Source organism: Mandrillus leucophaeus, unplaced genomic scaffold, assembly GCF_000951045.1.
Source record: "Mandrillus leucophaeus isolate KB7577 unplaced genomic scaffold, Mleu.le_1.0 Scaffold332, whole genome shotgun sequence".
NCBI classification, from domain to species: Eukaryota; Metazoa; Chordata; class Mammalia; order Primates; family Cercopithecidae; genus Mandrillus; species Mandrillus leucophaeus.
Window position 1 is genome coordinate 829,488 of NW_012103499.1, and position 18,424 is coordinate 847,911.

Consider the following 18,424-nt stretch of genomic DNA (forward strand, 5'->3'; position numbering starts at 1 on the left):
TTGGCCACCACAGATAAGCTATATGGGTAGTCAGGGTGTTACAGGGCTTGCTTGGGGCAAGCGTGTCCTCTTAGCCCTCATAACAGGCTAAGAATGTCCTCTGTGGACAGAGTTTAGAGCCCAACTCTAATTCAGTCTAAAATCACTAAAGTGTCTACCGAGTGCCTAATTCTGTGAAGGACAGGGTTTCTGCCCTCAAGGGGTCTGAGTAGAGTGGGTGAGGTAAGTCCACAAATCACCATGCCAGACATGGATAGATAGCAGTGTCACGGAGGACGTATAGAAGGAGAAAACATCTCTGGTTAGAAGATCCCAGGAACTCTTCAAAGACATGCTCTGTAGAGGATGAGTGGGATCTTGGCAAGCAAAAATCTTCAGAATAGGTTAGTCCAGCCAGAGGAGACAGGAGTAAAGCATGGAGTTAAAAAATAATGGGGCCAGGCACGGTAGCCTGCACCTGTAATCCCAGCACTTTGGGAGGCTGAGGCAGGAGAATTGCTTGAGCCTCGGAAGTCGAGACCAGCCTGAGCAACATAGGGAAACCCCATCTCTACACAAAAAATTTTTTTAATTAGCCAGGTGTTGGTGGTATGTGCCTGTAGTCCCGACTACTGAAGAGGCTGAAGCAGAAGGATGGCTTAAACCCAGGAGGTGGAGACTGCAGTGAGCCATGATCGTGCCACTGTACTTCAGCCTGGGTGACAGAGTGAGGTCCTGCCTCAAAATAAATAAATAAATAGAAATAAAAAACTACAGGATGAATTGGGGAATACAGGTCATGAACTCTGGAGGAAGCTGGGGGGATCTCCAGGGCAGAGGGAGGAACCCCTGTCATCTCATGCTGTCCATTCTTGCCTGCCCATCTCAGATCGAACACCTGTATGGCCTGACCGTGTTTGAGAATTACCTCTATGCCACCAACTCGGACAATGCCAATGCCCAGCAGAAGACGAGTGTGATCCGTGTGAACCGCTTTAATAGCACCGAGTACCAGGTTGTCACCCGGGTGGACAAGGGTGGTGCCCTCCACATCTACCACCAGCGGCGTCAGCCCCGAGGTGAGCAGGGCTCCATGGCCTCTCCAAAGCTGGCTTTACCCCACGACGGCTCTGGGCCCTTGGGATCACAGCCCCTCTATGGGCCCTCCTGTGGGGACCCTGGCTTCCTTCATGTCATGGCTGATTCTCCTAGCCATCCACTCGGGCTACCTGCCCTGGCCCCCCCAGCTTCCCCTGCCAGCCCCCGTCTACCCACTCAGCCTCTAGATCCCACTCTGTCCCTCCCATTCCCCTTGCCAGTCTGGAGCAGGAGAACCTGGCCATGGACAACCCTGGAACTCTCTCCCCTGACTACTGAAGCCCCCACCCAAGAATCTGAAGCCTGGATTGTTGGGGGGGGTCAGAGGATTTCCACCCCTGTGGCTTCCAAATTCTAAAATGGGATAGCAAGCACAAAGACCACAGCAGCAGGGGGTGTGGTCAGATTCAGGAAGCCTTCTCAAGGCCTGGCACAGGGACTCTGAGGGGTCCTGACAGCTCTTCACCCTGTCCCCAGTGAGGAGCCATGCCTGTGAAAACGACCAGTACGGGAAGCCGGGTGGCTGCTCTGACATCTGCCTGCTGGCCAATAGCCACAAGGCGAGGACCTGCCGCTGCCGCTCCGGCTTCAGCCTGGGCAGTGATGGGAAGTCATGCAAGAGTGAGTGACAGGGAAGGGGGTTTGTGCCCGTTGGGAGGCGGCAGGAGGGTATCCTCAGGTGTCCCCCACAGCCTGGCTACCTCTGTCTGGCAGGGAGATGAAGGAAGTGTCCCAGAGTGTACCTGCTAGTGAGGGCAGAGATGGGACTCGAATCCACATTTGAAAAATGTGCTTTTCTCACTCACCCACTGGACTCTGCAGAAAACTAAACTGATTCATTCAGCAAGTGTCTAGTGAGCAGTGAGCACTCACTACATGTTTGGCACTGTTCTGGTCATCAGGATTAAGCAGTGAACGAGACAGATGTTGTCCATGGCCTCATGGAGCTTACAGTCTAGTTGGGGAAACAAATAAATGTGTAACTTTAGGGGTAATAAGTGGTTATGAAGAAAATAAAACAGAGAATAGTCAGGCGTGGTGGCTCATGCCTATAATTCCAGCACTTTGGGAGGCCGAGGCAGGCAGATCACTTGAGGTGAGGCGTTCCAGACCAGCCTGGCCAACATGGTGAAACCCCGTCTCTACTGAAAATACAAAAATTAGCTGGGTGTGGTGGTGCATGCCTATAATCCCAGCTACTCGGGAGGCTGAGGCAGGAGAATCGCTTGAACCTGGGAGGTGGAGGTTGCAGTGAGCTGAAATGGCACTACCGCACTCCAGCCTGGGTGACAGAGCGAGACTCCATCTCAAAAATTAAAAAATAAATGAATAAATAAAGCAGACAATAAAGTTAATGAGGACAGCGAGGGCCTCTCTGAGGATGTGGCATTTGAGCCGAGCTCTCTGTGAAATGAAGAGGGCAGCCATGTAACTCCCTGAGGGAGGAGCACGTCTGGCAGAGGGAATCAACAGTGCAAAGGCCCCGAGGCCAGCGTGAGCGTGGCAAGCCAGAGGGACAGCATGACGGCCAGCAGGGCTGAGTAGTGTGAGGGCAGAGGAGGAGGGAGGGGTTGGATTTTATTATAACTGGGATGGGAGGCTCATGGTGACTTTTGAGAATGGAAGTGACATGATTGGATTCACATTTGTATAAAAGTCACGTAGCTGCTGGGTGGGGGATGGGCAGTAGGGAAGTAGCCAGGAGACTGTTTCAGTGTAGTGGGCAAGAAGTGATGTGGTTTGCACTAGGATGGCAGCAGAGGAAGTGGTAAACAATGATGTAACTCCAACATATTTTGAAGGTATTCCTTTTATACCACTGATTTCATGACTGATCAGTGGGCACTTAGCTGAAAACCTGCTATTCTTCCCTCATTTCCTACCCTTGGAGTGCAGAGGTCAGACCCCGGTGTGTTGCGGCCAAGACCCAGCGTCCTGCATGTTAGCGTGTGTGTGGTCAGTCCATCTGACCCAGAGTCTCACCTCCCCAACGTCTCCTGACCCATCACAGCTAGGGCATTGCAGCCCCTTGGCCGCAGCCCCTGGGTGGGGATGATGGTCGTGTGTGTGGCTGACTGTACCCTGGCTTGTGCCTGCTCTAGAGCCGGAGCACGAGCTGTTCCTCGTGTATGGCAAGGGCCGGCCAGGCATCATCCGGGGCATGGATATGGGGGCCAAGGTCCCGGACGAGCACATGATCCCCATTGAAAACCTCATGAACCCCCGAGCCCTGGACTTCCACGCTGAGACCGGCTTCATCTACTTTGCTGACACCACCAGCTACCTCATTGGCCGCCAGAAGATCGATGGCACTGAGCGGGAGACCATCCTGAAGGACGGTACAGGCTCCTAGGGATGTGGCCCATGGGGATGGAAGGGGGCTGGGGCCCAGACATCTGTTTCTCGGTGCCCTCTCAGCAGGATGGTCCCCTGATGACCGGCTGGCTGCACTGGTTGGCATGGAGATGAGGGGATAGACAGATTGACCCCTGTGTGACCCCCTTCTTGGCTGAGCTGAAGAGGCAGGAGGATGGATGGGTTAGGCAGCATGGGCTGTCCTTGCCAGCCCTTGGGAAAACTCAGGGTCTCTCTGCATTGGCTCAGAGCCCTGGAGCTGCACACAGCAGACAGCCAGGAGACAACTGAGGTCTTGAATTGGAGACAGGCCTACCAGATCAAAACAGGGCACACCCACACGTATGTGTGCACACAGGGTCTGTGCAGCTGACCTTACAGCCGCCAAAAACTGCATGCTGTTGTGTCCTGAGAAAATCGTGTTTTGTGAATTGCATCCAGGTCTTCCCTCTTAGCTACTTGGGCAGGTTCACAGTGCATCGTCTTTTTAATGTCTATGTGAAGGATTCTGAGCTGTACGAGTTCTGCCTCAAATCTGCACTTGGGCCCCAGGATCAGGCCACCTCCTCATCAATCTGGCGGATGCCAGTTATAACCTTTGCCCTGCACCCCATCCACACTACAGTTCAGAGAAAACCAACAGTCAGCAATCATATCATAAGACTTTGGGGAAATCAAAAGTAACTCATCAGGAAAAGATTGGGGATCCCTATACCAAGGGAACTGCTATTTAAAGGACACTTGGAGTGAAGCCTTTGGCTAAGTGAAAAATCACTTCCTAATTTATTCATTTTGTTAGTTCAGGATTTTTAGGCCTAGGATATGATGTCACACTTGTGCCCAGAGCCACATACCCGTTGTTTCAGCTCTCCACTCAGGCACAGGCCAGATGCCCTCATGCAAGAGCCCACATCAGCCATGTAGTTTACTGTCTGCCACGTGTGGTTTTGAGAGGCTGGCCCCAGTACAAATGGCAGCACACAGGGCCTTCCCCTATTCCTCTTCCAGCCTCCTATTCCTGCCCCCACCCACCTGTCTAGGGCCCCAGAGGGTCTCTGCACCCCTCTGTAGCCCAGGCTGCTCAAAGGTACCTGAGTTCGGGAGGGCCAGAGGCAAGCAGCTTTGAACTTCCTTTGAAGCTGTTCATCACTGATCCCTCTTCCCCCAACAGGCATCCACAATGTGGAGGGTGTGGCTGTGGACTGGATGGGGGACAATCTGTACTGGACGGACGATGGGCCCAAAAAGACAATCAGCGTGGCCAGGCTGGAGAAAGCTGCTCAGACCCGCAAGACTTTAATCGAGGGCAAAATGACACACCCCAGGGCTATTGTGGTGGATCCGCTCAATGGGTGAGTCCTCCCAGGCCTTGGGGGTGGGAGGAGCTGGGAGTGTGTGGGCCTCAGAGAACTAGAAGATGAAATGGACAGGGAAGCAGGAGAAGGCAACTGAGGCAGGATACTTTAGCAGGAATGGGAGGCTGCAAGGGGAGAAGGAGTCCCTGTCTTCAGGGAAATAGGAGTGATTCCTTAAACATAGAAGAAATCTGATCCTGTCACTCCTAGCTCAGAGCCTTCCACCAGCTCCCCTTACCCTGCGAATGAGGCCCACGTTCTCATCAGGCTTGCACAGCCCCACAGCGTCTGCCTGGCCCTTGTCTGACCTCATCTGCATCTCACTTCCCACACTTGAAGTTCTGTCCCCACTGCCTGCTGTCTCTTTCTCAAACAAGCACCCCAGCTCCTCCTGCCTCAGGGCTTTTGCTCTTGGAGTTCCTCGGCCTGGAACTCCCAGATATTTGCAGGACTGGCTCCTTCTCTACATCAAGTCTCACTCATGCCACCTCCTCATGGCGGCCTTCTCCATCACTCTCCTCACACTCACCCCCACCTGCAGCCCAGTTACTCTCCACCCCATCACCCTGCTTTATTTCCCTCCTGGCCTTTATTGCTCCCCATGTAACCTTGATTGACCTGTTTCTTGTGGGATAGGAGCTCCATGGGAGCAGGGACCTTGGCTGCCTTGGTCTCCACTGCATCCCTGAATGCCAAAACTGTGCCCAACTTACAGACACTCAGCGAATATTTGTTGAATGGAGTGAATGAATGAAATGTGTGGTCCAGGGATGAGCAGGACAGGAGACCCCTTTGAGGAGCTCTGGGACAGCACTCATGGATTGGGATCACAGGGGAGGCTGTTGATGGGAGAGTGGGCCCACGTGGTGCTGACCAGTCACTGCCCACAGGTGGATGTACTGGACAGACTGGGAGGAGGACCCCAAGGACAGTCGGCGTGGGCGGCTGGAGAGGGCCTGGATGGACGGCTCACACCGAGACATCTTTGTCACCTCCAAGACAGTGCTTTGGCCCAATGGGCTAAGCCTGGACATCCCAGCTGGGCGCCTCTACTGGGTGGATGCCTTCTACGACCGCATTGAGACGATACTGCTCAATGGCACAGACCGGAAGGTGGGCAGGCATGTGCCTGTGTGCGGGAGTCCGTGTGCGTTGCTAGACTATGCTTGTGCATGGTTGAGGTTCTGTGTGAGGATGTGGGTATCTGTGTGTGTCCAGGCCTGTGTGCCTTGTGTATGTTTATCTGTGCGTCTATAGATGTGTACATCTGTGTGCTTGCATATCTTATATATTGTGTTATTTGTTTGAGGATTGCCTCCATTTGTGTCTCTTTGTGTCTATTTGTGTTGTCTGTGAAGTTGACTGTCCACGTGCCAGTCTCTGCATACACATCATGTGCGCCTCCTCATACGTGCATAGATACACGGCATGCCTTGGTGTGTGTCTGCACTCTCTGCAAGTGTGAGTGCCTAGGGGCGGCATATCTCTACACTTGGTCATTTGGGTTGTCACGTGCTTCATGAGTCATGTACATGTTCTAGTATATAAGGCCCTTCATGATATGGCCCCTGACCCCCTCTCTGGTCTCTTTTCCCCCCACTTCCTGCATCCCAACACTCTTTGAACAAGCAGCACTAGGCAGATTGTTCCTCCCAGCACACGTCACAGAGCATCTGCCCTCTGTGCCATTACTCATGCAGTTCATTCCACATGGAACGTTCACCCCAGCTCCTCTTCCCCTGGCAGAGTGCTCAGGGGCCACCTCCTCTAGGATGTCATCTCCAGACCCCTCTTCACACTGAATCACCCGTATGTGCCCTGCATGAGACAGTGGGCAGCTCACGGGCAGAGACCATGTCGTTTTCACCTCTTAATACCTACTACAGCTCAGCCCGTAATAGATCCTGGTAAATGTTGAAGAAATGAATAGATGAATACTGACTATCTACTCATTTGTGTGTGTGTGTGTGTGTGCACGTGTGTGTGCGTGTGTGTATGTTTGGGGACTATGAATGAATGTGAATGAGCCCAGGAGAGGATGGTGAGGATGGTGACCAACCTCACCATCAGCATCCTTGCTGGATCACTCGATCACCTGCTGGCTTCAGGATCTACCATCCTACTGTGTGCAAAGCTATCACCCCCAGGGGCTCCCAGGCTAATGGGGGAAACAAAGCAAACACCATGCTCAGGACATAAACAAATGAATGTACAAAAAGTGATCTCACAGGCCTCCCTCAATTTTCTTCCAAGTCCTGAGTAACATCCTCGCCATCCCTAGATTGTGTATGAAGGTCCTGAGCTGAACCACGCCTTTGGCCTGTGTCACCATGGCAACTACCTCTTCTGGACTGAGTATCGGAGTGGCAGTGTCTACCGCTTGGAACGGGGTGTAGGAGGTGCACCCCCCACTGTGACCCTTCTGCGCAGTGAGCGGCCCCCCATCTTTGAGATCCGAATGTATGATGCCCAGCAGCAGCAAGGTACCCGCTTGGGGCCGGGGGCAGTGTGGGACCTGGAAGGGGTGGTGGGACCTAGGCAGGGATTTGAGACTTCCCTGGGGGTGAAGGCACTTCCCAGGGATCCTAGGCTCTGACTTTTGAGGATCCTGAGAAGAGAACTCCCCACAACACAATCTGATTCTCTGTTCCCCATTTCCCTTCCTGCCCCATGTCTGTGTCTCCTGTTCTTCAACATGATCTTCTTCCTCTCCATATTTCCTCTTTCTGTCCCCGTATCTTCATGTGTCTCCTCCCCTATCCCTTCTCTGGCCTCTCTTGACCTCCTCCTCCCCTTGCCCTTCTCCATGGCCCCTCCCCACAGTTGGCACCAACAAATGCCGGGTGAACAATGGCGGCTGCAGCAGCCTGTGCTTGGCCACCCCTGGGAGCCGCCAGTGCGCCTGTGCTGAGGACCAGGTGTTGGACGCAGATGGCGTCACTTGTTTGGGTATGAGGGGCCTGGCTAGGTGGGAGTGGGAAGCAGACCCCAGCAGGAGGACGCCTCAGAGAGGGGTGGGGAGGCTCCAGGGTCCCAGTCAGAGATTAAGGAGGCAATGAGGGGGCCTGAGGGGGCCAACAGGAATCAAGGGAGGGGGTGAGCAAAGGCTCTGGGGGCTAGGAGGGAGTATAGGGAAGATGGGAGGCTGGGAGGGACTTGCGAGGGGATGGCGATTAGGGGAAACTGAGTGAAGAATGGACAGCTATGGATGGAAGGAGAAAATTATCCTTTACTTCTTTTAAATGTATTTCTCCATTACTCAAGTAAAATAATAATAGTTCCAAATATTGGAAATTACTTTGGGAGGCCAAGGCAGGTGGATCACTTGAGGTCAGGAGTTTAAGACTAGCCTGGTCAACAAGGCAAAACCCCATCTCTACTAAAAATACAAACATTAGCCAAGCATGGTGGCAGGCACCTGTGATCCCAGCTACTCGGGAGGCCGAGGCAGGAGAATCACTTGAAGCCAGGAGGCGAAAGTTGCAGTGGGCCGAGATCATGCCACTGCACTCCAGCCTATGCAACAGAGGGAGACTCTATCTCAAAAAAAAAAAAAAAAAATTAAAATTAAAAATATGTATAATATATATGTTGGAAATTAGAGAGGAGAAAAAAGCCCAAATCCCACCAGTGAGCAGCACTACATTGTTAGCATTGTGGTAAAGTGAACACCATTCTTTTTTCCTCAGGGGGATTATGTTATTTTTTACATAACTATAATCATCTCTTTATAAAATGTCTTCTGCCTTTTTTGGTTCAAGTGTCACAGCATTTTCTGTGTTATTATTGCACGATTTTAATAAGCCTTGTTTTTTCTAAAAGTGGGTTGTATTCATTGTAAAACTAAATAAGTAAGGCCGGGCACAGTGGCTCACACCTGTATGTAATCCCAGCACTTTGGGAGGCCGAGGCAGCCGCTGCACATACTGTTCTGTTTCCTGCTTTTGTCACTTGACAGCATGTAATGAGTATGTAAGCAGCATTTTTAATGGCTAAAATATCTTTCATTTGGTAAATATAATGTAATTTACTCAACTGTTTCTCTACTGTTGGATGTTTAGGTTGTTTCCAGTTTTTTGATATAATCCCAACCCACATTTGTTGAGCATGGACTATGTGCTCAGCACTGTCATAGACATTTCCTTTGCAGTAATTTGTTTACCCCTAAAAACATCTGGTGGGAAAGGTGGTTTTATTATCCCCATTTTACAGATGAAAAAACTGAGGCCCAAAGTTAGAGCAGGATTTAAACCCAGGAAGTTTGACCCAGAGACTGTTTTGTAATCATACCTCTGCTATTTCTCACATCATCATGCCTGCCCATATTCTGGATGGTTTCCTTAGGATAGAATCCCGGAAGTGAAAATGGGTCAGTGCAGCCATAGTGTACAGCTAAGAGGGAGTGGCTGGCGTCAGGAGAGGGCATTGACTGAGGGGGTTAAGGAATGGAGGGGCCAAGGTAATGGGAGGATCATCCACATGGAAGTTGAAATCACCAAGAATTGAACCAGGAGTGATTTTGGAGAAAGTGCTGGTGAGCCAGGAGCTAAAAACCCTTACAGATGACAGGGTGCGGCTTGGGAGCCTTCCAGAAGTAGATGTTTGTATAGAAGCATGATGTAAGGGGAAGAACAGTCCAGGGAACAGCAGTGAGGAACAAGGAGGACACATACCAGCCTCCAGACCCATGGTCCACGGGATACGGGAGGGGAAATCGCCACCCATGGGGCCATGAGAATTTTAAGAGATTAGAGAGGAGTGAGAGATGAGTCAGACCAGGCAAGCGCACAGCTATGAGGTCTGGAGACCGGACTCACACAGGAGCCTGCACTTGTGGAGGTTACCAAGGCACAGACAAAGGATGTCGTGATTTAGCTGCTAATGGGCCAAGACAGATAGTGATGGTGAGGTGTACATGCTGGGGACAGGAGGGGTGGAGCCTGTGCGGTTCTGGTGCCTGTCTTCACTCCTGCTGGTGGGGTCGATGAAACTGTGAAAGAAAAAGTCCAGGGACCGGGGCAGGGCCCTGGGGTTCCCGGAGATGACTTTCAAGGGGCAGTTCATGGAGAAGGCAGAGAAGGAGTAGGGAGAGCCTGTTTGGTGGTGACAGACGTATAGAGGTGACGGGCTCTCTTGGACACCATTTGATTCTCAGATCACACTGAAGTACAGCAAGTATTAAGTAGAGTAAACATCACTATTATTGCTTGGGAAAGAATTGCCAATTCTTTGGATGCCAATTATCCATCCAGATAATTTGTTCATGAAGAATTTTGTACTAGAAAAAATTACTTTGTATTATTAAAAAATAGTAAAACAAACAAAAATGGTGCAAAGGGCTTAGCACTTGTCCCACGACCGGGGTCTGACTTTCCCCCCTCACGATCCTGTGGTGCCCACAGCGAACCCATCCTACGTGCCTCCACCCCAGTGCCAGCCGGGCGAGTTTGCCTGTGCCAACAGCCGCTGCATCCAGGAGCGCTGGAAGTGTGATGGAGACAACGACTGCCTGGACAACAGTGATGAGGCCCCAGCCCTCTGCCGTGAGTCACCCGCCCTGCCCCACCCTGTTGGATGGCAGACCTGCAGGGCAGCTCAGCTCTGGCAGTGCCTATCCCAGAGTGAGCAGGAAGCTGGGGGCACCCAACCTCTCGCTGACCCCTGACTCATTCCCTCCCCAGATCAGCACACCTGCCCCTCGGACCGATTCAAGTGTGAGAACAACCGGTGCATCCCCAACCGCTGGCTCTGCGATGGGGACAATGACTGTGGGAACAGTGAAGATGAGTCCAATGCCACTTGTTCAGGTGTGGAATGGGGCTCAGACCACACTAGGCACCCCTCAGTCAAGGAGGCAGGGGAGACGAGGGGTCAGGCCTGGGAAAGAAAGAAAAGAACCCAGGGGCCAGGTTCGGTGGCTCATGCCTATAATCTCAGCACTTTAGGAGGCTGAGGTGAGAGGATCACTTGAGCCCAGGAGCTCAAGACCAGCCTGGCCAACATAGTGAGACCTCCTACTCTCTACAAAAATTTTTAAAAATTTGCCAGGCGTGGTGGCGTGTACCTCTAGTCCCAGCTACTTGAGAGGCTGAGGCGGGAGGATCACTTAAGCCTGGGAGGTTGAGGCTGCAGTGAGCCATGGTCATGTCACTGCATTCCAGCCTAGACAAGAGCGAGACCTGTCTCTAAAAGTAAAATAAAATAAAGGAGGAAAGGAATTTAGGACAGAGGGGATGGAGCCCTGAGCAGGAGGGGGGTCTGCTATCCCCTTCCCAGCCTGGGACACTGAGAGGGCTGAGCTTGCAGGGCATGGAGCACAGCTGTAGACTGCAGAGCAGTAACAAGGCAGGGTAGATCTCCTCCTGGGAGGATACCAGAGACCCCTTGAGAGAAAGAGTAAAGCATCCAGTAAGACCAGAGAGACGGTGTTGAATTCTCTAAGAGAAATGGTTTTGGATCCTTGGAAATAAGGGACACCAAAGGCAGAGAATAACAGGGAAGAAGAGGCAGTGAAGAGAGGGTCGGGACAACGAGTACTCACGCCCATCCCTGCCCCCCAGCCCGCACCTGCCCCCCCAACCAGTTCTCCTGTGCCAGTGGCCGCTGCATCCCCATCTCCTGGACGTGTGATCTGGATGACGACTGTGGGGACCGCTCTGACGAGTCCGCCTCGTGTGGTAAGAGGGATGGGCAGAGGGAGTCAGGCTGGGCCTGGGGAAGGGGCATCCTGAGAGCATGCCACTTGGGGGTGCCCGAGACACCTGCGACTCAGTACTTGGGTGGCCTTGAGCAAGTTAATCTCGGTGGCCTCTGTGAGAGGAGAGCCCCATCATCACAGCATTGTGTCTCAGCAAACTCATGCAGGAAAAGCACTCAGCACAGGTCCTGTGTCTGCTGACTCATGGGGATGAGTGAGTGAGCGGAGTTTCCAGCAGAGGCACTGCTGTGGGGCCTTCCCCACCCTTCCTGACTGGGCTAAGGGCTGCCGGTTATGGGAGGGCCCCTGCACTCACCTGCCCAGTACCGTGGTGCTGTGTAATCTTGAAGGCCCTACTCAGCTACTTTCTTCCTCACAGCCTATCCTACCTGCTTCCCCCTGACTCAGTTTACCTGCAACAATGGCAGATGTATCAACATCAACTGGCGATGCGACAATGGTAAGAGCTTGCTCTCTTCACCTGCCAATTCCTAAGACAGCTAGAGGCTACAGCCAGGCCCTTCAGGGAAGGCAAAGGGCTTTAGAATCCAGCGGGGCCTCCCTCCAGGACACTGAATCCCTGCTGGGTTGCCTGGGAGAAAATAGAAGTCAGAAATGCCAGGAGGGAGTCACGATGGACCAAGGGGAGACCCTAGCCATCACCTTTTAGTGTCGTTCCTACCCCAGGCAGGGCCTGAGCTGCCCACCCTCTAGTAGGGCTCGGGGGCCAGGGAAAGACGAATGAGATGGGCCAGAGAGGCAGAGTGAGGAGAAACCGGTGCCTGATTCCTTTCTCCCTGCAAACCCCCATCTCCTGGAGTCCTTGGTGCACCCCTCAGGCTCTGGGCTTGAGGCTCGGAAGCCCACCTGGCGGTTAGCCATGGACCAGGTGATGTCAACCTCGAGCCACCAAGGCTATTGTGTGTGTAAATGTGCGGGCAGGTGACCGCCGTGTGTGGTGTCTCAGGGCTTTATTGGGTCTGCGTTGTGTTGTGACATGCTGCCCCAGTGGTTCCTGTCCCAGCTGATGTGTGAGCAGATGTGTTGGGTCAGTGCCACGTTGCCCCTCACCTTTGCTGTGTCTCGCGTGCCAATGGTTGCCCCGGCGGTTTCTGTGTTTCAGAGAAGGATTGTGGGGACGGCTCTGACGAACAGACCTGTCCTGAGCCTGCCGGTCAGTGCATAGAAGCACATGCACCATCACCCAAAGCCCAGCTGGCCCCAGCCCCCTGCAGGTTCTCCAGGCCCCCACTCCAGAGCTGCTAGGATATGAAGAAAAAGCAACAGAGAGGAGGGAGAGCAGAAAACAGGGAGAAAGCAAATAGTGGACAGGAAAGAAGCAGAGAGGGCAGAGGGAGCCTCTCAGGAAAGGAGATGACAGAGAGGTGGTGACAAGAAGGCCAAGATGTAGGGGGAGGAGAGAGTTAGAGAAGCAAATCCAGTTGGAAAAGTGGCAGGAACATAATCCAAACTGCATTCTCCACCACATGTCCCATAAGTGTCGAGGGTCAAGTTGAGTAGCCCCCACCCAAGGCCGAGAAAGCAGGAGCTTCCTTCAGTCAGCCTCAGTGAGCTTGGTCCAGAAGTGGCCCCCACCCTTGCCAACCACAGGCAAGGCCCCTGTGAGCCAGGCACCCAGAGCATGGTACTCAGCAGTGCCAGGCTCAGGGCAGGCCTGTAAAGCTCGTCTCACCCCATTAGAGAGGCCTTACCTGTACCCCACCTACCTCTCTCCCTCCAAAACTAGAGAAACCCCTGCTTTTTCCCCAAACACAAGCAGACCCCTGTTCCCACACCTGCCAGAAAGGGGGAAGGAATGTTTAATGTTCCCTACACCCAGCCTTTCTGAGCTTCAGTGAGGGGCCCTCCAGGAGCCTTCTCCTCCTCCCCATTCCGACTACGTGGGCCATGGTGCATGCTGCAGTCTATGCAGTTTCTGTGTCTTTTCTGTTTGTTATTTTCCCAGCGGGGGGGTTGGGGTGGGCCGAGGGTGGGTTCTGGGCAGGGGGCCCAAGCTGGGATCACAGAGAAGGCTGCTCCACCAACTCCCTCTTTGCCTGTCCCCTTCTTCCTTCCCCCCAGACAATGACTGTGGGGACAACAGTGACGAAGCCGGCTGCAGCCATTCCTGCTCTAGCACCCAGTTCAAGTGCAACAGCGGGCGCTGCATCCCTGAGCACTGGACCTGCGATGGGGACAATGACTGCGGAGATTATAGTGATGAGACGCATGCCAACTGCACCAACCAGGGTGGGCACCGGGGGCCCGTGGGGCGGGGATGAGATCGAGCCCCCTGCATCAGACACCCAGCCCATCCATCTTTCAGACCCACGGTGCGTCGGCCACCATTTGGGAGCCAGAGGTAGCCTAGGCATGGCTCTTGTCCTTCAGGAGCTCCCGGTCCTGTGGGAGAGGGAGGTTGCCAAAAAATAATTGCCACACACTGTTAATATCATGCGCTTTGCAGTTGGTGGCCTTGGGTTTGAGCTCCAGCTCTGCAGCTTCTTATCTGGGTGGCCTTGAGCAAGTTACTTAATCTCCATGGGCCTCTGTGAGTTTTGTCTGCAAAGTGGGGTAATAATAGCACCAACATCACAGCGTTGATGTGGGGGTTTAGTGAGATCATGCACGAAGAGCGCTCAGCACACAGCCTGTGTTTGGTAAATAGTAGCTTGAGAAAAGGATGCTGCAGGCAGGGATGAATGAGCATGAGGAGACAGAGGAGAGAGGGGCTGGCTCCACAAGGCTCCCAGTGCCCTGGCCTCTGGAGCTCAGCCTCAGGGGCGGTGGAGGCCTAGTTTTCTAGAGGGATGGGATGTTTTCCTCTCAAGGGATGCTGGCGTTCTAGCTCTGGCCTATTATTACCATGGAGGAATGTAAACCCAGGGTTGCCTTGACTTCAGGAGAAATCAGATGTGCAGATTTTTATGTGGAAACTACCAAACTTTTAACACTACAGTGTTAGTTTCTCTCATCTCACAGTTCTAGAGGCTTGAAGTCCCAGACCCAACTGTTGGCAGGGTGGGTTCCTTCTGAGGCCGTGTGGGAGATTCTGTCCCAGGCCTCTCCCCAGCCTCTGTGGTTTGCTGGCAATCTTTGCAGCTCCTTGGCTTGTCAAAACTTGACCCGATCTCTGCCTTCATCTTCACAAGGTGTCCTCCCTGTGGGCATGTCTGTCACCAGATCCCCAGTTCCCCTTTCTGTGAGGACACCTGTCATATTGGATTAGGATGCACCCTTATGACCTCATCTTAAGTTGAGCGTCTGCAAAGACACTATTTCCAAATAAAGTCATATTCACAGGTATTATGGGGTAGGACTAATATCTTTTTAGGGAATACAATTCAAGCCATACCAACTGGCAGTTAATTTTAGAGGTTTTAAAAGGCTGGGTGCAGGCCAGGCATGGTGGCTCATGCCTATAATCCGAGCACTTTGGGAGGGTGAGGTGGGAGGATCACTTGAGGCCACAGGTTGAAGACCAACCTGGTCAACATAGCGAGACCGCCATCTTGGAAAAAAAAAAAAGGTTGGGTGTGGTGACTCACACCTGTAATCCCAGCACTTTGGGAGGCAAGGCAGGAGGATCACTTGTTTCTAGGAGTTTAAGACCAGCCTGGGCAACATAGTGAGACCCCTTTCTCTACAAAAAATAAACAAAATTAGCACTTGCCTGTAGTCCCAGCTACTCAGAAGGCTGAGGTGAGAGGATCACTTGAGCCCAGGAGGTTGAGGCTGCAGTGAGCTGGGTGACAGAATCAGACCTTGTCTCAAAAGAAAAAAAAAAGTTTAAAAAAAAACTACAGACCAAACTCTTCCTGCAGGCCTCATCTGACCCATGGACCATCAGATTACAGCCTCTGCCTTACAGAGTTAGGGCACATTCCCACCCTAGTAGGAAAAGACTGTAATCTGATGGTCCATGTCGAGTGCCCACCTTGAGCCCCGCCCTGAGAGGGAGGACAGCTAAGGCTACAGGAAGCTCAGGAAATAGTCTCCAGGGCCATCTCTGTGAAGGGGAGGGTAAGGGGCACAGGTGATATCCCTTGGGGTTCTGAGAAGGGGCCTCTGGAGGCTGCGTGGTGTGGTGAGAAGAGCTCCCTGCCCCTCCCAGATAAGCTGGGCAAATTTGGACAAGTTGCTTCCCCTGAGCCTGGGCATCCTCCTGTATGAAATGAGCTGAGGTATGTGAGGCCTGGCGTGGGGGAGCAGGATGTCACTACTGGTAGCAGTTGTTAACTATGGTATGAGCTGGATGATCTGGGACCATTCAGGAGGAGTTGTGTTTAGACTGCAGGTAAATGGACGGGAGGGAGGGTCTTCCAGTGGGGATGGCATGGTCTGGAGAATGCTGTCGTCAACACTTACAGGGTGAAATTGAGCACTTCTGTAGGGTGACAATGGTGCCAGGTGGGGCCGTTCAAACCGAGGGAAAGGCTCATGCAGGGACAGTGGGGAATGAGGCTGTCCTCAAAGGGGGCAGATGATGACAGCAGGTGTAAATCAGTAAGAGGCTTGATTTGGGAGGCATGGGAACCTTTGAAGGATTTCCAAGCTGGAAGGTGTAGGAGATGATTTCGGAACACAGCCCTGGAGGAAGATTAGATTGAAAAGAGGTTCAGGGGCCCCAAGAAAGGAAAATCAGTTCAGAGACTGCTGCTGAAAGTCCCGGCATGAGATGAGAGCATCAGCCAGGTCCAGGGTAGGGAAGGGGGAGGAGCAGGGTGCCTGTGGCAGCATGAGTGTATGAGTGTGAGACTCCACCAGGCAGTGCTCCTGCTCCTCTCCAGGCCTCCTGAGTCAGATCTCAGGACAGCAGCCAGAGTGATCCTGACAACATAAGTCAGATCATGCCCCAGCCCTACCCTTGAGCCTGTACTGGTTCCCTGCACCCTTGGAACGAATGCCAAGCCCCTCTGCATGGCCTGCAGGGCCCCCTCCCTTACCCCTCTGACCTGCATTCCTGTCCTCCCCTCCCCCTGCACTCTACTCCAGCCGTGGTGTTTCCTTTTTTTTTTTTTGAGATGGAGTCTCACTCTGTTGCCCAGGCTGGAGTGCAGTGGTGCAATCTCAGCTCACTGCAAGCTCCGCCTCCCAGGTTCATGCCATTCTCCTGCCTCAGCCTCCGGAGTAGCTGGGACTACAGGCGCCTGCCACCACGCCCGGCTAATTTTTTGTATTTTTAGTAGAGATGGAGTTTCACTGCGTTAGCCAGGATGGTCTCGATCTCCTGACCTCATGATCCACCTGCCTTGGCCTACCAAAGTGCTGGGATTACAGGCGTAAGCCACTGCGCCCGGCCTGTGTGGCGTTTTCTGAAGTGCCAGCATAGTCCTGTCTCGGAGATGAGACTTTGCAGCGGCTGTTCCCTTTGCCTGGAGTGTGCCTCCAGGGATCCTCCGGGCTCACTCGCTCTTCATGCAGGCCTCTGCTCAGATGCCTTCTGCCCAGAGGCCTTCCCTGACCATCTTACCTGACAGATCACCCCCATCGCTCTCAGCCTTTACCCAGCTTTATCTCCATAGCTTTATCAATACCTGAAATTACAGTCAAGATTTATAGGTTATGTCTTGTCTATGTTCCCCATTAGAACCTAAGCTCCGTGAGGGTAAGGACTTTGTCTGGTTCAGTACTGGCCCCAGGACAGTGCATGGCACACAGGAGGCACTCAGTAAACATTTGTGGCATGAATGAATGAAATAGAGGCTAAGGTGGTGGGCATTTGGGCTCAGGCCTTAGCAAATTGCTTCTCCAGTCGACATCTCCTGTGTCAGTGTGGGGATTAGATGAGATGATTGTGGGCCCTTGGAGGTGTGATGCCTCCTGACTCTACTACTGAGTTGGTGCTTCCAAGGAGTGTCAGCAAAACTCAGCAGACTCTCCAGGCCTGCCTCTGCTCATAGCCCCAGGCTGGGCATACCGGGGTTGCAGGGCGGGTTGCAGGGTGCAGGGATGAGGAGGGCTGACCTGGGCAACCCCTCCCTCCTGAGGCCCTCTCCTGTCCCTCTGCAGCCACGAGGCCCCCTGGTGGCTGCCACACTGATGAGTTCCAGTGCCGGCTGGATGGACTGTGCATCCCCCTGCGGTGGCGCTGTGATGGGGACACTGACTGCATGGACTCCAGCGACGAGAAGAGCTGTGAGGGAGTGACCCATGTCTGCGACCCCAGTGTCAAGTTTGGCTGCAAGGACTCAGGTGAAGAGGAGCATTGGAGGGCATCTGGAACAGCACAATGTGGGCAGGAGGAGACCCTGTTGAGAGCAGAGTAGCGGCAAGGGGGATGGCACTGTGCTGTGTGGCGTGGGGCTGGGGACAGTGCAAGGCAAAAGGCAGTCCAGAGGAAGCTTGTGTATCATGGGTGGGGGAAGGCATTAAGGGCCAGGGCCGGCACAGAGGACCCCAGGAGCCAAAACCCTTGCCAGAGTTGAGCTTCAGCACCTCCTGCTGCAGATTCCTGCCTTCTTTGTTGCCTATATGATTCTGACCCAAAAAGCCTCAGGGTTCCTGGTGGACCCCACAGCGTTGCAATCCTGACCCTATTAGAGAAGCCCATGGGGCCTGGAAGGAAGGGCAGGGGGAGCCCCAGTCCCTAGGCCTGGGCCCTCATAATGCACCTGTCCCTCAGCTCGGTGCATCAGCAAAGCGTGGGTGTGTGATGGCGACAACGACTGTGAGGATAACTCAGATGAGGAGAACTGCGAGTCCCTGGCCTGCAGGCCACCCTCACACCCCTGTGCCAACAACACCTCAGTCTGCCTGCCCCCTGACAAGCTGTGTGATGGCAACGACGACTGTGGCGACGGCTCAGATGAGGGCGAGCTCTGCGGTGAGACCTGGTCCCAGGAGAAGGGTGGGGAGGGTGGCTGGGTAGGAGTCTGGGCCAAGGCCAGTCTGCGCTTAGGAGAGAGCAGCTCTGGCAGCCGGGCAGGCAAGCAGCACC

General features: G+C 53.4%; 1 protein-coding gene across 1 annotated transcript in view; it reads left to right on the forward strand.

Annotated features, from left to right (window-relative positions):
• LRP1 (low density lipoprotein receptor-related protein 1) overlaps window positions 1–18,424 on the forward strand; it is an 86,249-nt gene that overhangs the window by 27,550 nt on the left and 40,275 nt on the right. The window contains exons 9-22 of the mRNA XM_011988526.1: window positions 869–1,058; window positions 1,555–1,698; window positions 3,180–3,416; window positions 4,604–4,784; window positions 5,678–5,900; window positions 7,069–7,270; window positions 7,611–7,736; window positions 10,190–10,330; window positions 10,469–10,594; window positions 11,348–11,464; window positions 11,864–11,944; window positions 13,567–13,734; window positions 17,497–17,679; window positions 18,110–18,310. Of these exons, the coding sequence (XP_011843916.1) occupies window positions 869–1,058; window positions 1,555–1,698; window positions 3,180–3,416; window positions 4,604–4,784; window positions 5,678–5,900; window positions 7,069–7,270; window positions 7,611–7,736; window positions 10,190–10,330; window positions 10,469–10,594; window positions 11,348–11,464; window positions 11,864–11,944; window positions 13,567–13,734; window positions 17,497–17,679; window positions 18,110–18,310 (2,320 nt within the window). The remainder of the gene's footprint in view (window positions 1–868; window positions 1,059–1,554; window positions 1,699–3,179; window positions 3,417–4,603; window positions 4,785–5,677; window positions 5,901–7,068; window positions 7,271–7,610; window positions 7,737–10,189; window positions 10,331–10,468; window positions 10,595–11,347; window positions 11,465–11,863; window positions 11,945–13,566; window positions 13,735–17,496; window positions 17,680–18,109; window positions 18,311–18,424) is intronic.